Genomic DNA, 24431 nt, shown 5'->3' with positions numbered 1-24431 from the left:
GTGAAAATCAGGTACATTTCACCTGAATCAGATGAATCGATTTTGACATTTTGATTCACGTAGAGTTCACCTGAAAAAACAGGTGGAAAATATCTACGTGTCTTTTCAGGTAAATGCTACGTGAATATTATTTGCAGTGTATAAGTAGGCTCGGAGATCCATAGCGTTATATACCAATACCGCCAACTCATTTGAGTTGCATAATGTTCATTAAAGCACCCATTTCGTTGGTATGGAAAAGTAGGCCGTTTTATCACTCAAAGACGAACTGTAAACCAGGTAGGGGGAATGACGGCTTTGGCAGGTTTTGTTCTATTATTGGCAGGGGTTTTTTTATGACTGATTATGCTCAAATTTGGCCTAAACATTATTTGCATATCAAAGAATGTTGTGGCCAAATTTCATAAAATTCGGTCGACAAAAACCTCCCTGACAAAGCCGTCTTTTCCCCTATTATGATCAGGAATTGCAAAAAATCCATTATAGCACTCATTTGGATGCTATAATGAAAAACCAACATCAGAACAGAAGTTACATGACTAAATTTTGCTGAATTAGCTTGGGTAAGTGTTCAAATAGTGTACTCTCTGCGTCGCATAATAGATGAAATATTTTGATGGACATGGCATCAGAATTTTACAAAGGCAAATTCATTTATCGCTTCACGGCTTGTCGAGCTATGCTATGTGACACGATAACATGGAATATGATTGTTCTCTGCAACAACATGATTTATTGGTATGAATGATCATGTGAAGTAAATCAGTCTGTACCGTTTTAGTACAGATTTATCATATTAAAACCCATTTATCGTCATTGCAAAAAATAGCGTGTGCAACTCGTTGCAAATTCGATTTTTTCAACACTCGTAGTATTTATCCAACGAGGCTTGCCGAAAATTTAAAATAAATGAAAATTTCATCTTTTTGCAACTAGTTGCACAAACTACTATTATTGATCTTTTACCCATCCCATGCTGTTTCATAATACCATATAGATCTCATGTAGTTTCATAATACCGGTGTTTTGTGTTTCTAGGGGTACTCAGTTTTCCCCTGGAAACTGGACCCTACCAATCAAAAAATTATAAAATTCGGTTTACTCAATATAATTTAGCATAGTTCACTACCATTCCATAAGGAAATGCCACATAAACCTTTTGAACATCCCTACTACTATCTTGGAAAACAAAGCAAAACAGCGCTCAAAATGACTATATGTCACCTATGTTATTCTCAAACGATCATGAATCGGTTTTTTATCAATTCTGGGTCCATTGCTCCGGAACGTGATATACGATGGCATGCTGAGGTTAAAGCTCCCGCCAGGAGTCAAGTTAATAGGATTCGCCGGTAGTCCATCGAGGACGTCGAATTCATTGCAGCATATCCTACAGTTAGCGCATCATAAAACGGAGATGATAGTTTTCAACAATCGGAGATCGGTGTTGAGCGCAAACTACAACGCCCGAAAGTTAGAGAGTATTCATAGCATAATGTGCCTGAAATTCATCAGTGCGTATCGCACCGTGTCTCGCGAGGTTTCATGTGTACTAGCGGGCATGATGCCTATCAAACTGGTGGTGAATGAAGACGATGTGTGCTACGCCCTCAGGGGCAACATTAATTCCCGAAGGAATGTCAAGGCAGCAACGGTAGTCAAATGACAGAGAGAGTGGGACAACTCGACAAAAGGCAGTTGGGCCCATCGTCTAGTCCCAAGTGTTTCGGCATGGATTATCAGACCTCATGGAAAGCTAAACTTTGGCTTGACTAAGTTCTTAACAGGCTACGGAAGCTTCAGATGGTACCTGCACAGTTTCGGACATGCGGATTACCCCGTCTGTCCGTATTGCCCAGACGTGACAGAAACGGCTGAGCACACCCTGTTCACTTTACATGTCAGCGGTTTGAAATGGAGAGGAGTACGGTGTTGAAGGTATGCTAAATAGACGCTACCACCGATAAAATGGTCAGAAGCATGTGCCAAAACGCAGAAGAGTGGAGTGCGGTCCCAAGAGTGACGTCCAGGATAGCCGACATCCCAAAACGAAGTTGGCGCACGGAGCAGCAACAAGCCATTGCGGATAGCGGACCATGAGTACACCACCGTGGATGATATAGCGACCGAGGAGGGAGCTAAATGGCTCAACAAATAAGGTGGAAGCCGAATGGCTCAAGGGCATCGAGAATCCGTTATCGATGTAGGCTAGGATCACCGCCGGGGACCAGCTGAGTAGACCGTGGGGTGTGAATGCACCGGCTTCAGGTCGTCGGGGCACCATTGAATCGGAAGCTATCTCCACCCGGAATCTTTGAATCGACCTCAGCATTCGTCCGGTCACCCGTTGAGACGGGTTGTCGGTTACGAAGGAGCTTCCAACATCGGGGAACTCCCCTGAGTAGGATTGATCTTTCACATCTATCCGGGACTATCCGAGTAGTTCACGGCCAAGGCATGAGCTGAATGTCTCAAATGTTAGGCAAGAAGCCGAATGGCTCAGTGCATGAGAATTCGGTTATTCGGAGTAGGCTAGGTCCGGCTAAGCATCGGGGGGCAAAAAAAACAAAATTTGAATCACTCTAATGGATATATGTGGGTTTTATGGGTAGACGTCGGTGTGATACAGAGCGTAGTTGTCCTGGTAGATCAATTGATCTGAACTCTTGGACGATTTGGAGAACATGGAATTTCTGTAGTAATTTTTGTATTTGTATTACCACCAGTGTTTGAAGGGTAGGATGGGGCAAGATGGGTCGCCTAAGGCGAACCATGAATGTCTCAAAACAGAAACATTTTAATTCAGCTTTTCAACGTGGAAGTTTCCATCCCGGAACATCCCGGGACAAAAATTCCCGGGATTTAGGAAAATTCGGGATTTCCCGATTCCCGGGATATTATTTTTGAAATCCCGAGATACCCGGGACAAAAAAATCCGTTTCATTTCCGGTTTGCAAACAGTGTAATTTTTCTTCTTACAAAAGTTTTTTGTTTTGAACGCGAAACCCAACTTAGGTGATAAACTCATATCATATTTTTATACCTCCCATCAGACATGATGTTTTTTGCAAGTTTGTTTATTTGGTAGGCTCAAGCATGTATACGGAGCCAAGGTTCTTTGTGATGCACAATCGATATCATCTTATTATTAAATTAGTAAGAGAGGAACAGACATGAAAATATCGGAGATAGTTAATAGAACACCTTCACAAAAATATTAGATTTCCCTATACTCAATGGATGGCTACTGACTGATACTTTTTCTAGCAGCTACAGCTCTCTTTTAATTAAACGACAAGTATCTACAGTACAATATCAGCTACATTTATTTGGCGCCTGCTTCCTACCCATCTCCCGTCTACAGCGAGGTGGTGTACACTAGCTGATATTCGCTTTGCTAATCTCCTCGTGCCGCCCAACATTGAGTTAGTCTTCCTGAGCTTCTTGTCTCCAAAACAATACCTAATCCAATTCATGTCCTTGCAATCAACGTTCGTACAACAAACTTTCCAGCACATGCGCAAGTACAAGTGGTCCGACCCCGATGCTCTGGCTAATTTTTTTGGTGTATTTACGGCATTTCAGGGGAAAACTGAGTACTGAGTACGCAGAACACTGGTATTATGAAACTACATGAGATGGGTAAAAGATCAATAAAAAGAATTTTGAAAATCGGTCAGCGCTGAGATATAACGATTTAAATTTTAAGTTCCCTTCAATTCTGATATCGGTATTCGTAGTGTTAAAAAGCTTCTCTCCATGTACTACTTGTTGGATTTTTATTCTGGTCCCTCCCAAAACTAAGTTTTGTCTAGCCTCTCTTTTAAAACATTGCTGTTAAAGTAAAATTTAATTACTTGATATGGAAAAAATATACCAGTACTTACCTTCATTCTCTTCGTCAATTTTCAGTGCCTTTGATATATATTCAAAAGCTCTTCGATGATGATGTTTTTGTTTCGCAAGCAGCGGATCCCCAGGACCAACTTGACTGCCGCTAGACGAGCGTTGCAATGCCATTTCTCGGCCTTCTCCAGTAATTAATACACCACTATTTGAATACTGCAGTGGATGGGCTTGCTGCTCTTGTTGATGGTCGTACGAAAACTGTTGATGTGGATTCACACTAGACTGAATCTGTGCTTTTGATTGCTGCTGATCGTTTATGACGATTTCAAGCCCGCAGTCCTTTCTCACCGGTTTGTAAACCACTTTTGTGGTAAAATTATAAATGTACCGAAAAATAACGAACAACTGATATAACAGAGAACGCAAAACGTTAAACACAAAAATAACAGGAAAGGAAATAATGTAAAGGTTTTGTTTGTGCACAGAATCACATCGCGGGGCTGTTCCGTTTAATCCATTACCACCGTCGATCAGTGTCGCACCGGAATCTCCTTCTCCACATTCGTGATCACTGGCAGCATCATGCTGCTTACTGTTGATGCGAGACTTTTTACTCGGCGACTTGCCAGCATTAGTTAAGGAATATTTATTGCGAACCATCAGTCAGTGGCCAATTGGTTCTCGCATACAGAGTGCGGCCTACTAAAAATTGCTCTCTGCAGTACAGGTATCCAAGTTTGATTCACTATTAAATCTTTAATAGAAATTATTCATTTTTTGGTTACTGTTTATTCATAATAGATGCGTATTCTAAGCGGTCCAGAACAATAAAATAGCAAGTTTGTAGAAAAAAATCAATAGAGGCTTTGTATGAGATTGCTAATTGCTATCTCAGAATGCTATAAATATTAATTAATATTTATTTAATAACCGTAATTGATAAATTACAATTATTATTTATTTTTTTCTTATACAGTAATATTGATAATAATGCGTTAGCCTGTATTATAAAACTTTTTGTCAGTTCCGGTTAAGATCAGTGGGATCATAAAGATCATTTTTTTTTATAATTATAACATTCCAATAAATCAGTGGGAAACTGACTAGTATAGAAGATGACTTCAAAAAATTTAGATGTAAACTGTTGTTTGTACTTCATGTCAATAGAACTATATTTGCAAAAATATCATCCTGGACCACTGTGAACGCTGAACAAATAACAGTGCATCAACAAAAACCTCTTCCTCTGCACTACCTTTATCGTAGCAGGCGTAGTTTGATGGCGGGGCAGGGACTGAAAAATATCCTTTACACACTAGTTTTGTTAGATTCAAACAATCCAGCACATAATTTTCTCCAATTTACGGCACATGCATAAACAACCACTATCTAACATGCAATTTGCATGTACTTTTTCAGGGAAACAAAACACGTTCATCAATTTTCACACTGAGCACCTATTGACATCAATCCGTTTTTGAACGCCTTAATTGCATCTTTTCATAGGAAAGAAAAGGCTTGAGAACACAGGATGTTCGAACAACGGAACAAAGAATTAGAATTTAGTAAGTAAACTACTAAACTGACTAAATCTACGAAATCTACAGCGGAAAATCCTGAAAGGTTTGACGAACTACCGATGTGACCGAATGTCTGTGCTATTTTGATGATTTTGATAAATAGAAGTATAGAACGAGAAAGCAAGTAGACGGTAAAAGACAGGCGACAGAAGAGGATACAAAATTTGACACATTAGTGCTGTCCAATGAGAGCTTGAAGTAGCTCGAAGTTTCTTCCTGTCCTGCTCATGCCCATTTGTTGACAAAAAAGAACGAGCAGGACGGGAACAACTTCGAGCTACTTCGAGCCTCTTCGAGCTGCTCATTGGACAGCACTATTTTGTTGTACGCGATGCTTCTCGGTTACAGCAGTGCAAGAGAGACAACAATAATATTTAAACAGCTCAAAAAACTATTTTACCATAGTTGATCATTTGTCTACACGGTATAGGGTAACCAAGAATCAACTTGATTTGAACCGATTTTGGAGTGACATTTTCTTGAATTCTGACCCAAAATCAATGCAGCTGATGCCTTGGCTGCCCGAATAAAAAATATTATAGAAAAACAATACAATTTATTGTAACATCACTATAAAACACAATAAATTTACAATAGATTTTATTGAAGATGAAATAATAGAAATACATTAGAATGTATTGTTATGAACCATTTGTTAAATTGTAAATGAAGTTTTCGCATTAAAACGTACGGGTTGTTAAGTATCGTAACTATACAAAATCTGAGATTTTTTCATACACTTTTTTTTGTAAAACAATAGAGTGTATCGTAAATATATTGTTGAAATATCCGAAGAAAACCGTTCAAATTACATTACATTGAATTGTATTTTTATAGTAAAACAATACAATATTGGATTTCTTAATTATGACGGCTCTACCGTTCAACAATGAAATTTTAAGAAAAACAATGCATATTTGCGGCAATGGGATAAATATTGTTATATGCTTATATGCAATTTGAACAACATTTTCAGAAGTTATCATTGATTAAAATTTATACAGTAAATGTTCTAAAAACAATTGGAAGTATTGTTACATTAGAGAACTATGTTGACGTATTATATCCACGATGTTGATAGAATATGGACAACCATCAAGAAACAATATATCTTATTGTATACCGTAGAGCATATGGTAATTCCACAGACAAACAGACATAACACATTGAACATTTACTTATCAAATTAATCGTCGTTCAAACACTAACGACATCTGTTGATTTCAGTTAGTTGGGCAAATCACGAACCAGATGGCGGTAGTGAGCAAACGTCAAACTCGAGCAAAAACGATGCGCGCGCCACGAGTGATCGATTGGCCAACTAATGATTATTTGAAATGACCAGTAAATCAGTAAACGATGGAAATTTGACGAGTGTTATGTCTGTTTGTCTGTGGTAATTCAATCGTTTACACTATGTACATAGGCTGGTACACTTTTATCCGGGTGATGCTAATTCGGCTATAATTCCATCACTGATGGCTTCAAGAGAATAATGTTGTTCTGCATTTGTTCAACTTTATAATTGCATGTGCGAAAATAACAAAATTTAGATTATTTTTTTATGAAATCAGTTTGGGCAAGCAGGCAAACGTTACGATGCGTTACGCTTTGAAGCATACATCGCTGAAAATCTCAAAATGCACGCAAAAAGTTGAAATTCAGAATTTAGAATGCGGGAATCATCTTATTTATGCATGTCAATCGAAAGATAATCCGCTCGGGAAGGTCTTCTAGAAATCTCCCGTGATATCTCTGAGACAAAAAAATTAGTCTCCTAGATATTTTTGGTCGATTTCTAGAGCCTGTCAGACCTCAAATCCGCCTCAAATGCAACAACCGTTTAAACCGGTGTCTACCTCAAATTTTAGACGAGTAGACCGTTTGACCGATATGACAGGAGTGGTCTCTTAGATATTACCTCGATATCTTCTAGAATCGAATACCACGGGTCTTCTAGACTTCTCCTAGATGTGGGTACCATGTTGCTTATTCTTTTTCTTTTCTTTGTTGATATTTACATAAAATTTCATGAAACACAGTTTTTTTTAGGAAGATATAAAACATCTCTTTATTTTTGTAAGGGTGATAATTATAACAAAAATATAAATTGGGGAAAACTAACCACGGTACATAGTGGGTAATCGGATACGAAAAAAACTGGAAAAAATACACGGAATGTCCATTTTCTAGTTATGGGCTATCACAGTCAACCCGGTCCTTATCGTCGGAGAATCGGTTTATCGGTTTATCCCGCCGATGTGGTGCTCTCCATTGCATTGTTGCTTAGGTCACGATCCTTCCTACGAGTGTTCGCATCGGTGCTGATGGCTGGTATTTTTCTCCCGAGGTTGCGGCAGAATATTCAGACGTAGCGTGTCTGAAATGTGAACGCTTAGGCTTCGGTCCGATTCGCGAATTAAACTATACCAATGGGGCAACATGCCGACGATTTTAAGCCGATGTCCACTGCACTGCCGTTTAGTCACAATCATTTCCGCCCACGAATCTGCGCATCTGCAATTTTCACGGGTGGTATTTTCCGCTCGAATTTTACGGCAAGTTGCCGTGAACGGATGGGAGGGGTACAATGTACGGTGCGCGTGCGATGCGAATGATAGAAGTAAAAAGATGGCGCGGCGCGTAGCATTTAAACCGTTTCGACGAGTGCACCGGTAGATACACACACAATTGTAAATAGCCGAAAGTACTACCCAAGTAACCATGGAGCTACACAGCTACTTTATTTTACCGGAGTCGGTAAAATTTTACTGAGTTTTTGGACTACGGATCACCCAGTAATTTTAACAGCAATATTTTGCATTACTGAGTTGTCAGCATAAACGAGAAATGTCAAATAAACATTACAATCGGTAATGAAGGTAGTTTGTTTATGTGAACATAACTGAGTTAGTCAGTAAATGAGGATTTATTTTTTGGGAAATATTTTACTGATTGAAAATATATAAGTGCTATGGGGAAATTTCAGGGATTTTGTGATAAATTCTGCTAGATTTTGCAGACATTGCAGAGTTGGGTGTTTCTGTCGATCCTGAATATCCACCTTTCTGGTCGTAATCATCTGCCACTACTTTTCGATATTGATCTCTGCCCAGAAAAAGGTCGAATTGACACAGATTCAAGACAGCCAGATAATCATCCGCACGCGGCTTCTCCGCGAGAACGGCAAATACCTCACCCCGCAGTCGTTTGCTATATGCGACGGCATTACTTCAACAATAGAGCTTGCTGACGTTTGATCATCTTTCTCTTGCACGCGCACATAACGGATAGGATTTGTTTTCATCGGGAAACGCTTCGGAAGCGTTTCCCGATGAAAACAAATCCTATCCCCTCCGTGCGCGTGCAAGAGAAAGATGATCAACGTCAGCAACCTCTATGAGAAACTGGATTCGCCCTGTCCTAACTGGACTGCAATGTTGTCCGACATAGTCAAAGGTAACTACATCAATGTTCTACCGATAATAGTGATCGGTGGATCAATTGGTTATTTCTGGGCTGGTGACGACGACGGTTCCATTCCCGCTGACGCTGCGCTTCAAGCCGCGATGCTGCAGCTGGGTATCGAATTGGTATGGGTATCATCCGCGTCGTGGTACTTTTTGAACGTGTTCGGTCTGAGATCCTAGGGTCTGAAAAGCATCTACATACTGGTTCATAGACTAGGTGTCCGGAGCAACGGTAGTAATGCCGCATCTCAAAGCCGCCGAGCGAGGGGAGGCGCTCGAAATCACCGAGTACCATAATGCTCAGAGACGAACATTGAAATGGAGATGCTGATGGCGGCCAGTTGCGTATCCCCGTCAGATGCTGTCTACCACAGCCGAGAAGAGGCTGCTATCAAAAACTAGAATCGAAGCTAAATATGGCAATTAGTTGTTATTTTTAATGGTTAGCGATTATTTTTCACTTTAGAAAATCGTCAAATAAGACTTGCGTCCGACAAAGTGGTAATAAATAACAAAGTAAACAAAAGCAAAGTGCACTAATTGTGTTCAGTGTTTTTCTAATGACTAGTCGGTAATTTTTCATTTTTCACCGGTGCTGCTGTTTTGATTTCTACCGACTTTTTGTACAGTTCAGCAATTTACAGATTTAATGATTTGTCCAGTAAAAATAAGTAAACGTCAGAGCCATAAACATATTTTTTTACCGAAACTCGGGAATTTATTACTGAAAATCATTGGAGGTCCATTAAAAAACTAGTATTTCAGTAAAAAAGAAATTTTGCAGTTGAAACTCAGTAAACAAAATACCGAACATCGAAAAGCTGGTTAAGTGTGTATATGTGCTTGCAAATAATACAGCCATTAAAGTTGACTTAAAGTGGAAAAAGGCCCTTTTACGATTGAAATAATGCTTCATTACTTTGACATGTTGAAATAAAACATAAGTAATGCATTTCTGCATTCGTAACGCTGAACTAGTGTATCGTTGCTTGACAGGCAATGAATAAATGCACCTTTACATCGGTAAAACTGATCTAATGCAGTTAGCATTTAACATGCTGATCTGTGATTGATTAAATGCATTAATTAATGCTTGGTGGTTACTTGGGTATTATACGGGCCCAAGTCTTTTCGAGGTAGATTCCTGTTCGCTTTTAGATATTCTTCAAGGCTTTGCTTCAGCACAATTATTTAATCAGAGTGAATTGATAATTCGACTTTTAAGCTTAGTACGCTGCTCTTACGGAATGGGTTTACGGAAAATTTGATCAAATTACCAAGGGAAATTTGACAGCTGATTCAGTATGGGAGAAGTGTCACTTTTCCGTACGGCATATTTTTCGGTAAGGAAAAGTGACAGCTCCATTTACTTTACCCAGCATGCGTTATTAGCGTTCCGAAATTTGCTTTACTTTTTGGCTCCGTACTGCTTACGAAATTTCAGTAGCGGAATCATTCCGTGTCCTATCTTTTTGCACAGTACTTTTCAGCAGCGTACTAGCCTTTAAGAGCTTAATTGGGGGTGTTCAAAATGTGTACATTTGAGGTTTACAGTCTACGAACCATAATCAATATAATACTAATAAAATCTTTCATCCAAAAATGTATATGAAGAAAATCGTTTTTTTTTCTTACGGTCAACATTCTTAACAACCCGTGTTGCTCATACAGTCTGGTCTACGAAAACTGTAGTCAAGGATGTTAACGATCATTCAGTATTTTGCGTTCGATCATTTAGTATTTTGTCAATAACACATTCCAGAAGCTGAATTTCGAAATATGTTGTATGGTGGACTTCTAGTGCGAAGGTTTTTCTACAACTCTGTCTAATGGTCCGTTGTTTGTATTCCACCAGTAACGGAGTTATAGCTAAAGTTTCAGTTACTTAGACTAAAAATGATAACAAAATTCCAATCATTTAGTTTAAGTTACTGCAACTAGCGCTCTAACTCCGTTATTAGTTGAATTCTAATAACGAACCATTAGGCAAAGTTGTAGAAAAACCTTCGCACTAGAAGTCCACCATACAACATATTTTGAAATTTAGCTTCTGTAATGTGTTATTGACAAACTACTAAATCTAGATTGCTTTGAGAATAGGTCGTATGTGCAAAAGAGAGTCTCTCTTTGCTTGCACTCTCTTTAGCTAATAGATAAGCTAATTTTGCATATTTTGCTACATTTTCACTCCAGCACGATAGACAAAGCTATTGTCTTTAGATATCTGCCAAGAAATCCGAAGTAAACTTTAGTATAGTTCTATAATAATCGAAAGAGAATGAAAGTCAAGAGAGCCTCTCTTTTGTACATACGACCTATTCTCAAAGCAATCTAGAAATGATCGAACGCAAATTACTGAATGATCGTTAACATCCTTGACTGTAGTCGCTACAGTAGGATTATGGTTCAGTACCATTAACATTATGGTTCAACGTGGAACGTAAACCGTTTCAATAATCGTTCGGTTATCGTTTGGATTTATGCGGGTTGTTATCTGCTGAAAATCGTCGGTCCATAATATTTATATTATCTTAAATTAACCCTCGACTAACCAATTTTTTTTTGCTTGTTATGTGCGCGTTGATGCACCTTAATGCCACTGTTGATTTTTCGAGTTTCCTTTTGATGACTGATTTTGTCAAAATCTGTCAAAATATTATTGGTTTGATCGTCAACATGTGCGCTTTTGTTTTTTTTTGACGGAATGTTTTTGTTTTTCAGACTGAATGTTTGTCATTGATGTGATTAGCGGCGGCTTTTTGGTAACCTGCGTGTACGAAATAGATTTAGAGATTCTTTGGTTGGAAAAGTAATAACTTTTTTTTGTTAGCTAGCTGCACACAAGCGATCAGCAACATGTCTTCGCCAGATGAGGAAAGTTCGTCAGACATATCTACAGAAGAACTGGATGCTGAGGAAGGCAGCATCGGCAGTTCGGACCTGCAATCAGAAAAGGAAGAATCTACAACCCCATCAAAGGTACGCCATCAATTCATTTCACTGGTATAAATAGATGAAATCACTCACGTTCCTACCATGCGTTACTAGTGTAGTACACTAAGTGCAAATCTCCTATAAAATCTACTCCCACAGGAGGTTCATTTTACTCAGTAATAAATGTATTTATTATTTAAACCTAGGAGTTTCTAGTGGGATTTGCGAATAAAAGTAGAATTGTCAATCCGGGGATGACGAGTTCGATTTTCGTATCCGGTCTCCTCGGTGTTGAACTTAATCTAGAATTAAAAAAAAACACCTAAATAAAGATTAAAAAAAAATCGTATCCGGTCTAGGCTGTTTTCGGTGGGAAACATTCTCGACTCACTAGGCATAGTGTACCCACTGCTTGGCTACGACATTTGCCGCACTTGATACATACTAATGCATGGGTGGGCACTCAAAGCTTTTAATTAATAAATAAGGTAATGCTATCAGAATACTAAGTTGAAAAGCAGGCCAAGTTCCAGCTTGAATGTAGAGCCATTGAAGAAGGAGATATTTGAATCAGTCAAAATAAGAGTTTAAGTTAGATGTGTCGGGATCATCGTTCTCTTAAGAATTCGCATTCTAGGTCTAGATGTTACAGAAGCGAAAGGAATCCTTTTGTATTTTCAAAAAGCATTTCACTATAAGTTCCCAGAAGCATGAACTTTCCCTGAACTTTTTCATTTCACAAATTTTTAGCACATTTCTTTGAAAATGTAGACGACATGTTTTTTTTTGTGGAATGAATTAGATCAATGTTTTTCAAAACTTTCAAACTTCCTTTTTTACAAATTGCAACAGATTCATATGGCTGACAAAGACTTCCAACAGATGTCATTTGAAGATTTACTCCAATTGAAGCGTCGCCTCGGTTCAAAAGTGTACAATGAAGCAGTTTTTGGAAAAACTCAAACGGATAATAAAACTACTGATTTGGAGAAGATTAAGCAGCAAAACAAGAAAAAATGTATAATAAAAAACGAAAGTGATTCCGATGGACCGCCAGAAGAGCTGACTGCTAAACGGAAAGTGCCCGCCCTTGGAGTTGCGAAAAACAGTCGAAAAGTGGCACAATCCCGCTTTAGAGATCCCCGATTCGACGCTAAGCAGGGCTATTTTAGTGGCACAAAATTTCGTGCACAATACGGATTCATAAATGATATGCGGAGCCAAGAGCTAACAACGCTCAAAAAACAGTTAGCACAGTCCAACGACCCGGAGAGAATAGAACAGCTGAAATTTACCATTCGCAGAACAGAGAACCAAATCTTGGAGTTCAATAAACAGAAGGAACAGGACAAGAAACGCAAGGAGGAGAAACTGCAGGCTCGTAGAGCCATAGATGACGGAAAGCAACCTTACTATGAAAAGAACAGCACTAGAAAAGCCCGTGAACTAGTGGAAAAGTATAATAAGCTCAAGGAAGGGGGCAAAATCGACAAACACATTGATAAACGGAAGAGAAAGATTACGTCGAAGGACAGAAAAAAGCTGGATTTTTCTACTTGATGTAATACAATGCTTTGCTGCAATGAAGAAACACAAAAATGTTTCATCTTCAAAAATTAGAGTTAGCAATACAAACTTTACTTGTTTAAATTTAAGCTAACTATATGTTTATTGGTAAAATACAATTTTTGTATCCAGAATTGAATTCTCGTTCAGTTAGAGACAGTTGTTTTAAATGTTAACTTGAAGAACTCCATGTTTTCCTGAGCAACTAAGGGCCACATTCATTTCGACCGTCACTCCACATAACGAACATTTTACATTTGTTGTTCTATTAACGTTTCCACATGAAGTGAAGTGAATAAAATGTACTCTGTGAAGCTGTGGAGTGTGCAATGGAATCCATAATAAGGGCCTAATGCGCCGGCCTGATGACACACTTCAATGATATTCGTCCATTTGAATCCAAGCGAATGGCGTGTAGGAAGCGCAGGGTCTTTTCCTAAAGGATACGCCGTGGGGTGTGCAAGTTTGAGCAAATCAATCAATAGCTGATATGGAATGAGGAAGTCTTTCAATTTATACACAGGTTTGAAAATCCTTTCCTGACTCAGGTGCACACCCACATGTTTTCGTATCCATCACACATTTACCAAAAATATTTAAAGATTTTCCTGATTAATTTCGGCCAAGAACCCTGAAAGCCTATTCAGATTACGCCATTTATTATTATATTTAACGTGTTAAATAGGAGAAAGAAAATTAAATGTATGGGGATATGTAACAAGTTATTTTTTATCATGATATTTATTATCATAAATGACGGGGGTCTCCAGTAGCCTTGCGAGCAAAGGCGTAGGATTGCTAATCCGGAGATTGCGAGTTCGATTCTCGGTCCGGTCTAGGATGTTTTCGGATTGGAAACTTTCTCGAAATCCTGGACATAGTGTATCCATTGTACTTGCCACACAAGATTCATACTCATGCAATGGTGGGCATAGAAAAGCTTTCAAATAATAACTGAGGAAATGGTAATAGAATACTTGAAAAGCAGGCCAAGTTCCAGTTGGAATGTAGAGCCATAGAAGAAGAAGAAAACGTAATCTGAATAGGCTATGAGCCCAAATGCTCATGTAAGCCTCAATATTGAAAAGAAATATAATTGAACGTCATCCCTAACCCAATTATTTGAAGGATTCGTTTGTATTCGATTAGATTATACTATAAGTTTACCAGCTTTCTCAAAGTTCTATTACGATTTATGCTTATTTTTCTCTGCTATTTACCAACATATGCATTTCTGATCTACGTTAACCCATTCGTAGCATTCTGGCCTCTCTCTTCTCCTGTAGCTCTTTACGCTGTGCTTCCACAATTTCTTTTCGTTCCTCTAGAAATGCCTGGTACTCGGTAGCATCCATTTCGTTAACAATTTCAATGCCACACGTCCGAGCAACCCCTACCAGTGCTTTACACATCTGTTCGAGCGTCAACAAGGCATTTGGTGGATCCTGAAGCTTAATCTGGGCAATCTCGTACAGATGTTTCCGTGTGATTTTGCCTGCCACTTCTTGGCCGGGATTCATTGCCCCTCTCTGTATTCCAGCTGCCTGCTTTAGAAGGAATGTTGCCGGGGGTGCGTGAATTGTTAGCTCGTAAGTGCGATCGGATGTGACAGCCACACGACATGGAAGTGGAATGCCTTCCTTATAATCTTTAGTCCGTTCGTTAAAGTCTTTGCAGAATGCTGCTATATTGATACCACGTTGACCGAGCATTGGCCCAAGTGGAGGTCCCGCAATGGCCATACCCGCCGGGATGTTTGTTCGGAGCTTACTGGAGTGATTGATTTTGTCAATACTTTTTTTAAGTGACTTTAGTCTGCCTGCTGCTTTAGACATTTCCAATTCTGCAAAGTATTTTGTTAACCTCAGTATCATGAAAAGGTAATCTTCTAATACTTACAAAAGTAAATTATCGAATAGATTGCCAATATTTTTTTGGATTAAAATTGTATAACACCGCACTGGACCTCGGCCTGTTTGTTTTGCTTCAAACTGTCAGATCTGTCTAGAGATGTCGCAAATTAATCGATTACTTCGATTAATCGATTAATCGTTGTGATAATCGATTAATTTTGAATCGATTACTTCCTACACTGAAAAAAAACTTTGTAGTAGAAATTACAATTTTATGGTAAAATTAAGAACAGTACCGACGTTTTTTCAACTGAAGGGACAAATCGCTTAATTTTACCATAAATGTAGTAAATCTGATTGACATTATTTTCAATTTCACCACAAAAATTGTTATTTAGCATACACTGAGGAAAATGGACTTACGATTTTCAATAAAACGCTCTATGGAAATTTGCCACAAGGAATCGGTATGAATTTCAATATGTTGCCTTAGGGTTCATTCACAAATTACATAACGCTAAAATAGACCATTTTTAACCCCCACCCACCCCCTCGTAACGTGTTTTGTATGGAAGGGTTCTAAAATTTGTATGGGTCGTAACGTTCGGGCAGATACCCTCCCACCCCCTAAAGCGTTATGTAATTTGTGAATGGGCCCTTATGAATGATGATTTTCATTTAAAAAAACGTGAAGTGCGGCAGACTGGATTCGAACCAAGGATGTTAACGATCATTCAGTAATTTGCGTTCGATCATTTAGTAGTTTGTCAATAACACATTCCAGAAGCTGAATTTCAAAATATGTTGTATGGTGGACTTCTAGTGTGAAGGTTTTTCTACAACTCTTCCCAATGATTCGTCGTTTGAATTCCTTTAGTAACGGAGTTATAGCTATAGTCTCAGTAACTTAGACTAAATGATAACAAAATTCCAATCATTTAGTTTAAGTTACTAAAACTAGCACTCTAACTACGTTATTAGTTGAATTCTAATAACGAACCATTAGGCAAAATTGTAGAAAAACCTTCGCACTAGAAGTCCACCATACAACATGATTTGAAATTCAGCTTCTGGAATGTGTTATTGACAAACTACTAAATGATCGAACGCGAATTACTGAATGATCGTTAACATCCTTGATTCGAACCATGGACGTCGGGGTCGGGAGGCCGGTATGTAGACCACACGCTTATCGACGCTTGGGTATTCGAAGAGGTAACTGCGTATAAGAAGCACTGATTGTGGAATAAGTCGAATATTCATAAGGCGCCGGTTATGAATTTCGATAGTCCAGTTCGCTGAGTGTAGACTCAAACAAAATAGTTGATTTTACTACACAATTTTACTATATTTTCAGTAAGAATAACCATGTAAGCGGTTGAATATACTGTTTTTATAGTAAGATAGACCATATTTTAGTTATTTTAAGACGATTGGCGCTTCGGTTGAAAAACGTCGGTACCACAGAGAAACAGACGTCTCACTTAGAACAAATTGCAATCAAAATCATCGTCACGAAAACATTGTCGCCCAATGCTAAAATCCCGGTGAGTGACCAAGCGGCAACCAGATGGAGGTATTGTCGGCGTAGCACCAAGTTAGAATTCGGAAGTCGGGACTTCCGAACCGAACTTTCTTCCGAAGTTTTATTTGTCAAACTAATTGATGCGTTGTTTAGCGCATCTTTAGGCAAATCCAGCGCACTACTTCCGAAGTTGGGAAAGTTGCCTGTATCTGGAGAAAAATCCAACTTCGGTATAAAAAGCGGTATAAATTTATTCCGGATACACAATAGTGTGCAAACGTCAAACACAAGCAAAATCGATGAAAGCGCCATCGGTGGCCGATTGACCACCTACAAAAAGTTAAATAAACCGTTAAAAAGGTGAACGATGGAACATATGTTGAGTGAGACGTCTGTTTCTCTGTGTCGGTACCATTCTCAATATTACCCCTGAAATGGTAGTTTCTACTATAAAGCTTTTCTCAGTGTAACGATTAATCGAAAAGATATTTTAGTTACTAGATAAAGATTGTCGCTTCGGTTCCCTTTGTTCTGCTGTCCGAAACATGTGTGGTACATACCTGTCAAATCGTTTGGATTTTCCTTCTTTGACATTTAGCTCCCCTATCCTCGCCAGCAAAAGATGTTCCGGACAGCGACGACAGCGACAATCTTTATCTAGTAACTAAAATATCTTTTATTAATCGATTCAATAATCGACAAGAATCGAGAGTAATCGATTAATCGGGAATTTACTATACCAGCTCTTAATATGGGGGACACATGTGCGTTAGTTTATCCAGGAATTCCTTCTAATATTTCTCAGGGAATTCCTTCGGAAGTTCCTCCTAAAAATTTTCAAGTATTTCTTATTCTTCGGGCCTTTCTTCGTAAGCTTTTTTCTAAAGCTGCTCCAGAAAATCTTCCTTAAGATTAATTCCTTCCTGGAATTCGTTTGGAAGATCCTCCAGGAAATCCTTTCAAAAGCTCTACCAGGAATTCCTCTCGGAAATTCATCCAGGAATTCCTTCGGAAGTTCCTTCAGAAATTCTTCCTTAAGATCCTCTTGGCATTTCTTCGTAAGTTCCTCCATTTTATAGAAAGTTCCTCCAGGATTTTCTTCGGAAGTTCCTTCAGGGTTTCCATCGGAAGTTCCTCCAGGAATTTCTTCGAAAGTTTCTTCAGTAATCTTTCCAGAAGATCCTCCGAGCATTTCTTTGTAAGTTTTTCCAGGGATTCCTTCGAAAGTTCCTCCAGAAATTTTTCCGGAAGTTCCTCCTGAAATTCCTTAAGGCATTTTTTAGGAAGTTCCTCCAGGAATGCCTTCGGAAATTCCTTCGCAAGTTCTTCCAGAATTTCATCCGTATGTTGCTCCATGAATTTCTCGGGAAGTTTCTCAAGGAATTCCTCCGGAAATTCCATCAGTAATTCTTCCTAAAGATCCTCAGAGATTTCTTTGTAAGTTCCTCCAGGAATTCCTCCGTTAGTTTCTCCATGAATTTCTCCTAATGTTCCTCCTGGCATTCCATCGGAAGTTCCACGGGAATTTCTTGGCAAGTTCTTTCAGGAATTCATTCGGAAAATCCTTAAGGAATTCCTTCGGATGTTTCTCCAGGAGTTCCTTCTGAAGTTCCTCTTAAAGTTGTTCCAGTAATTCTTTCTGGTGATTCTCCGGGCATTTCTTCATAAGCTTCTTTCTAAAGTTCCTCCAGATTTTTTTTCTTGAGATCCTCTTGGCATTTCTTCGAATGTTCCTGCATTCCATCGAAGGTTCGTCCGGGAATTACTTCGGAAATTATTTCAGGAATTCCTTCGAAAGTTCCTTCAGGAATTCCCTCAAAAGTTTCTCTAGGAATTCCTTCAGTAGTTCCTCCAGGAATTCCTTCGAAAGTTCGTACACGAAGTCCTTCGAAAGTTTTTTCAGGAATTCCTCCGGAAGTTTCTCTAGGAAGTTCGAGTATTCCATCGCAAGTTCTTACGGGAATTTTTCGCAAGTTCCTTCAGGAATTTTTTTGGAAGTTTCTCCAGGAAGTTTCTCCAGGAATTCCTCCTAATGTTTCTCCGGTCATTTCATCGGAAGTTCCTCCAGGAATTCCTTCGGAAGATTCTCCAGAAATACTTTCAATAATTCTTCCTAAAGATTCTTCGGACATTTCTTTGTAAGTTCCTCCAAAAAATCCTCCTTTATTTTCTCCAGGAATCCCCCTAATATTCCTCCAGGCATTCCATTGGAAGTTCCTATAGTTCCCTACTGCATCCTCAAAAAGAATTTCTACGCGATCCCGAAGAAATTGCTAGTAGATTTCCGAAGGAATCTCCTCTAAATTTCAAAAGGAGTTGTTAAGCCCCAAACGCAATACGACGGAACGGCGACGGAAACGGAAAATTTGACAGTTAGCCCATATATTTTCTGTCAAATTTGCCGTTTCCGTCGCCGTTCCGTTGTGTTGAGTTTTGGGCTTTACTGGAGGGAATCCATACTGGATTCCCGAAAGAAACGTTACTGTATCTCCGAAGGATTTTCTACTCGATCATCGAAGGAATCCCAACTAACAATCCAGAAGCAACCTTCACCAGATCCCCAAGGAATCTCTACTTGATTCCCAAAGGAATCCCTAATGGATCCTCGACCAAATCGCTATTGGATCCACAAGCATTCTGTTCACCAATCTCAAAGGAAACTCAGCTGAAATCCCTACTCGATTTCCGGAAGAATATGGTTTCCTGGAGGAATTCCCATTGAATTACCAAAGGATTCTCTAGGACAGGATCCCGGAGTAATCCCAACTAAATTTCCAAGGGAATAGTTGCTAGAACCCGAATGAATTCCTACTGGATCCCCGAAGGAAACCCAGCTGAAATCCCGAAGAAACCCCTACTGGATTCCCAAATGAGTTCCCACTGAATTCTTTATGGAATCAATACTGCTTTCCCGGAGTAATCCCTACTTGATTCCCGAAATAATCCCTCTTATATTAAAAAAAAAAATACTTGATTCAAAAAGAGTTCCCACTGAAATCAAATTTCCAAAATTATCATTACAGGCGAGATTACAGGATAGTTGAAAAGAAAATCTACTGGATTCCCAAAGGATTCGTTACCGTAACCTCGACGAATCGTCAAAACAATCCCTATTGAATCCTTGCAGAAATCGTTACTTGACCCTCCTGAAAAAATCATCACTGAATTCCCAAAGGAATCATTATTAGATCGTCAAAGGAATCCCTAATGAATTTCTGAAATCCACTGGTAAAAGAAATTCACAGGATTAGTGGATTCCCGTTGGAGTCCTTACTGGACCGACGAAGAAATCACTTACTGGATTCCTGGAAGCCGGTATGCTCGGAAGATTTGTTTTAGGATTTATTATAGCATCTGCCCAGTATTTCCAAGGCAACCCAACCAAAGTTACGCCCAGGATTCCCGAAGGAACTGATCAGAATTATCAAAGGAATCCTTCTCGTATTTCCGAAGGAGTTTTCCCAAGATTTACTACAGAAATCATTCAGGATTTCCTAAGAAGTCCGATCGGCATTTCCGACGGAATTCGTCTTGGATTCCTGAAGAAGTCCGTCCAGCATTCTCGAAACAATTCTCCAGGAATTCAAAACCAATTTCACGAAAAAAACCCAGATTAACCCACCTAGCGGTGATGGCGCCTTTCTCGCGCAAAAGGTAATAAATGTAGCCTTTACGCTTACACCTCGATGATGTACAAGAAAAGCAAAACAATTACACCGTCTAATGTTATGATAGAAAATTTACACTAGTAGACGACAGATGGCGCTGCCAAAAGTTTCTCGAATTTCCTATGTTCGAATTTTGACTTTCGGACAATTTCATAGTACTATGAAACTGAACGAAGAGCATACTTACGCCTAAATGCGTGCAACACGAGCATCTTTATAGTACGATGAAACTGTTAATGGGAAGCCACGGATAAAATATTCATACACTACTAAAAATCCACACATATTTATTGGCAAAAATTCATAGATTTAACTTATGATGTATATCAGCGCACACATAACCATTCTCCACGCGAACTGCTAATAAAATATATGTCCAAATAAACTTTATGTGTGGTCTCGAATTAGCAATTATTTATTTTATGTGTGGTTCTATATTGATTATATTAGGGTGGAGCTATTGCAAAAATTTATAACGGCGGCACATATATCTTATATAGATATTTTTGGCAGTGTAGATGCAAGGCATTTTTCATAACACATTATTGTTCTATGTGACTATGTCTCATCACTATTTTAATATTATCTATTTTTTGCAGTTTGCAATTATTATGAAATTCAATAGTGATCAACAGCGTTTTAGTCTCTGTCGGATGCAACTTGTTGCAAGAAAATCGGTTAAGAGTTTCTATGTGAAAATTTGGCTAATGTTTTTTATGGCATTTTGTGCACACACACACGCACACACATATACACACACACGCACACACGGACAGACAGACATTTGTTCAGCTAATCGAGCTGAGTCGAATGGTATATAACACTATGGGTCTCCGGGACTTCTATCAAAAGTTCGATTTTGGAGTGAAATGATAGCCTTTCGGTACAACTTAGTTGTACGAGAAAGGCAAAAACATTGAAAGAATAACTTTAGTAAGTCCAAAAGAATAACATAAGGAATTCAGAGAGAATTTCTCAAGGAATTCAGATAGTATCCTCATTGACGAATACATAGACGGAGGGGTGGCCATTTTTCCGGGCACCACTATATACCCCTGGGGAGTGACGGATTACAATTATTACAATCACTCGACCATTGAGAAGCCCCTCAATTCGAACCACGTCAGTTTGACAACAGTTGTCATTTTCATTTTGTTTACCTCTGATATGTTTTGGCTACGATCAGAGTCTAATGCATCATGACATCATCTGTCATGACAGTTCAATGTTTTTCCTCGCGTGTCGCACAACTTTTCGGTTGATTTTATTCATTTTATTTAAACAAAGTGTTTGCTTGTCGTGAGCATTGTTGATGTTTTGACCATTTATCTGCTACTCGGAAGAAAGAGTACGGACCCCGAGTCCGACGGCTCCCGGCCCGGATCGTCTCTGTCACTACGTAATATCGCCGGCAATGAGGGTGCCGCCGCTAGCTACCCCCAAGAGGAAAGTCCCAGGTACCGAGGTGTGCATCGAAGTATAATATTAATATCTGCATCGAGCACAAAACCTATCAAACGAGCCTCCAGTGGCAGTGTAACCTTACGTGTCGGACCGACAGCAGCAGTGACCGCTGCCTGGTGGCGGTGGCAACAACGCGATGCATCGGCAGCCATTGGGTCCGGTCCCACGGCGGTTGACAACTCCGGCAGTAATAATCACAGCTCGAAGGCCAGCAGTGGCATCTCGGAACGGATGTCAGTTAGCAGTAATTTCAAACGACAGAAGAAGGAGAACACTGCCAGATTAGCCGCACAAAACCAGAGGCCGGCGTCGAGCATAACCAAACCGCTCCAAACCATTCACATCGGCAGATAATTCATCGATCTCCAGCCCGGCGAAACCGCGTAGCACCAGTTCGACTCCGGCAACGGCAACCGGACGGTTGGGCCCAGTGCCGGCGGCATGATGCCAAGGCGGTCCACGACGCTGTACGAGAAGACGTCCTCGACGGAAAAGACAAATGCCACCACGGATAACACCATGGTGAATCTCAATAGTCTTACACCAGCCGTTAATTATTCCAGACAACCGGTTGCATTTCCCAGGAATATTCCATCGCGATCGACTTTCCACTCGGGTCAATCCAGATCCCGTAACAGTACGACATATGCCATTGCCGGAACCAACGTAGGCGACTCACCAACGTAATCGGCAAAACTTTCCTGCAAAGACTTACTACCAACTCCAACACACGATTCGAATGTCCTGCACCAACAGGAACGAAGTAAATTTGTTGTTTTGCGTGTGCAATTTATCGGAAAGCACGAAAAGGAACCGCTGGCAGTTAGGTTTATTGATATTGGAAGGAATTTAGAAACGCTCAGGAATTTTACAGAGAAAAAAAACTATCTCGTTTTAAAGAATAATCCCGAATGAATTTCCCCAGGATTCCCGAAAGAATCCCCTCCGGCTTGAATGGTTGAATGATTGGTTGCTTGATTGGTTGATTGGTAAGTAGGCTGGTTAGTTGATTAGTTGTTTTGTTGGTTGCTTGAATGGTGGATTAGTTGATTTCTTGGTACATTGCTTGCTTGGTTGATTGGTAGCTAGCTTGAATGGTTGGTTGCTTGATTGGTGGGTTGGTTGATTGATTAGATGCTTATTGGTTGGTTAGTTCATTGGTCTTCTTCTTATTGGCATTACATCCCCACACTGGGACAGAGCCGCCTCGCAGCTTAGTGTTCATTAAGCACTTCCACAGTTATTAACTGCGAGGTTTCTAAGCCAGGTTACCATTTTAGCATTCGTATATCATGAGGCTAGCACGATGATTCTTTATGCCCAGGGAAGTCGAGACAATTTCAATCCGAAAATTACCTAGACCGGCACCGGGAATCGAACCCAGCCACCCTCAGCATGGTCTTGCTTTGTAGCCGCGCGTCTTACCGCACGGCTAAGGAGAACCCACTAGTTCATTGGTAGCTTGCTCAAATGGTTTATTGGTTGGTTGATTGATTGGTTTGTTGCTTGATTGATTGGAAGTGGGCTTGAATAGTAGGTTGCTCGATTGGTTAGCTGGTTACTTGATTCGTTAGTTATTTGATTGATTGGTTGCTTTGTTGGTTGAATGGTTAGTTGCTTGATTGGTTAGCTGGTTACTTGATTCGTTAGTTATTTGATTGATTGGTTGCTTTGTTGGTTGAATGGTTAGTTGCTTGATTGGTTAATTCGTTGCTTGATTGATTGGTAGCTTCCTTGAATGATTGAATGTTTGGTTAGTTAGTTGAATGGTTGGTTGGTAGCTTGCTTGAATGGTTGGCTGCTTGATTGGTTAGTTGATTACTTGATTCGTTTGTTGTTTGATTGATTAGTTGCTTGATTGTTTGGTTGGTTGATTGGTTAATTGGTTGCTTGATTTATTGATTGGTAGCTTGCTTAAATAATGGTTGAATGATTGGTTGGTCGGCTGGTTAGTTGATTAGTTGTTTTGTTGGTTGCTTGAATGGTGGATCAGTTGGTTGTTTGGTTGGTCTATTTGTTGGTTGGTTTATTGATTGTGTTTTGATTGGTAGCTCGAGTGGGCTTGAATGATTGTTTGCTTGATTGGTTAGTTGGTTACTTGATCCGTTTGTTGTTTGGTTGATTGGTTGGTTGATTAGTTGCTTGATTGATTTATTGATTTGCAGCTTGCTTGAATGGTTGAATGATTGGTTGCCTAATTGGATGGTCGGCTGGTTAGTTGATTAGTTGTTTTGTTTGTTTCTGGAATGGTGAATCAGTTGGTTTTTGGTCAATTAGTTGGTTGGTTTATTGATTGCTTTTGATTGGTAGCTCGATTGGTTAGTAGGTTACTTGATTCGTTGGTTATATGGTTGATTGGTTCTTGATTGATTAATTGGTTGCTTAATTGGTGGGTTATTTGGTTGGTCGGCTTGTTAGTTGATTAGTTGTTTTGTTGGTTGCTTGGATGGGTGATTGGTTAGTTGGTTGGTTGATTGATTGATTTGTTAGTTGATGAAATGATTATTTGCTTGATAAGTTGG

The 24431-nt window shown here is 39.5% G+C and overlaps 3 protein-coding genes and 2 pseudogenes across 16 annotated transcripts in view; 3 read left to right on the top strand and 2 right to left on the bottom strand.

Annotated features, from left to right (window-relative positions):
• LOC134205195 (spastin) overlaps nt 1–5523 on the bottom strand; it is a 67567-nt gene extending 62044 nt beyond the window's left edge. For 2 of the 12 annotated variants that reach the window (XM_062680219.1, XM_062680225.1), the window contains exons 1-2: nt 5105–5523; nt 3888–4603 (exon numbers count right to left, since the gene is read on the bottom strand). In XM_062680219.1, coding sequence (XP_062536203.1) covers nt 3888–4509 — 622 coding nt within the window. In that variant the 5' untranslated portion in view covers nt 4510–4603; nt 5105–5523. Of the gene's footprint in view, nt 1–3887; nt 4625–5087 lie in introns of those variants that run through there. The other 10 variants (XM_062680220.1, XM_062680222.1, XM_062680224.1 and 7 more) reach the window with 10 other exon arrangements.
• A 2971-nt stretch (nt 5524–8494) lies between these two features.
• Nucleotides 8495–9422, top strand: LOC134206593 (ER membrane protein complex subunit 3-like; annotated as a pseudogene).
• A 2108-nt stretch (nt 9423–11530) lies between these two features.
• Nucleotides 11531–13554, top strand: LOC134205192 (ribosomal RNA processing protein 36 homolog). Of its 3 annotated transcripts, none has more exons than XM_062680216.1 (3): nt 11531–11668; nt 11730–11878; nt 12686–13554. In XM_062680216.1, exons 1-3 carry the CDS (start codon nt 11626–11628, stop codon nt 13391–13393), a joined length of 900 nt encoding a protein of 299 aa, XP_062536200.1. In that variant the 5' UTR covers nt 11531–11625; the 3' UTR covers nt 13394–13554. The 3 variants fall into 3 exon arrangements, with proteins under 3 accessions (XP_062536200.1, XP_062536199.1, XP_062536201.1); XM_062680215.1 differs by having other exon boundaries at nt 11545–11672; nt 11734–11878; XM_062680217.1 differs by having other exon boundaries at nt 11545–11672.
• A 1007-nt stretch (nt 13555–14561) lies between these two features.
• On the bottom strand, nt 14562–15413 carry LOC134205193 (large ribosomal subunit protein uL11m). The gene is made up of 2 exons (XM_062680218.1): nt 15299–15413; nt 14562–15242 (listed from the first exon to the last, which is right to left on the bottom strand). The coding sequence occupies exon 2, from the start codon at nt 15232–15234 to the stop codon at nt 14644–14646; it is 591 nt and encodes a 196-aa protein (XP_062536202.1). The 5' UTR covers nt 15235–15242; nt 15299–15413; the 3' UTR covers nt 14562–14643.
• Nucleotides 15414–21644: 6231 nt separating this feature from the next.
• LOC134206592 (serine/threonine-protein kinase MARK2-like) lies at nt 21645–22858 on the top strand (annotated as a pseudogene).
• Nucleotides 22859–24431: the final 1573 nt, after the last annotated feature.

The sequence above is a fragment of the Armigeres subalbatus genome, chromosome 1, assembly GCF_024139115.2.
Source record: "Armigeres subalbatus isolate Guangzhou_Male chromosome 1, GZ_Asu_2, whole genome shotgun sequence".
NCBI classification, from domain to species: domain Eukaryota; kingdom Metazoa; phylum Arthropoda; class Insecta; order Diptera; family Culicidae; genus Armigeres; species Armigeres subalbatus.
The sequence above is the reverse complement of the archived record's forward strand: the minus strand, read 5'-3'. Positions and strand labels throughout refer to the sequence as shown.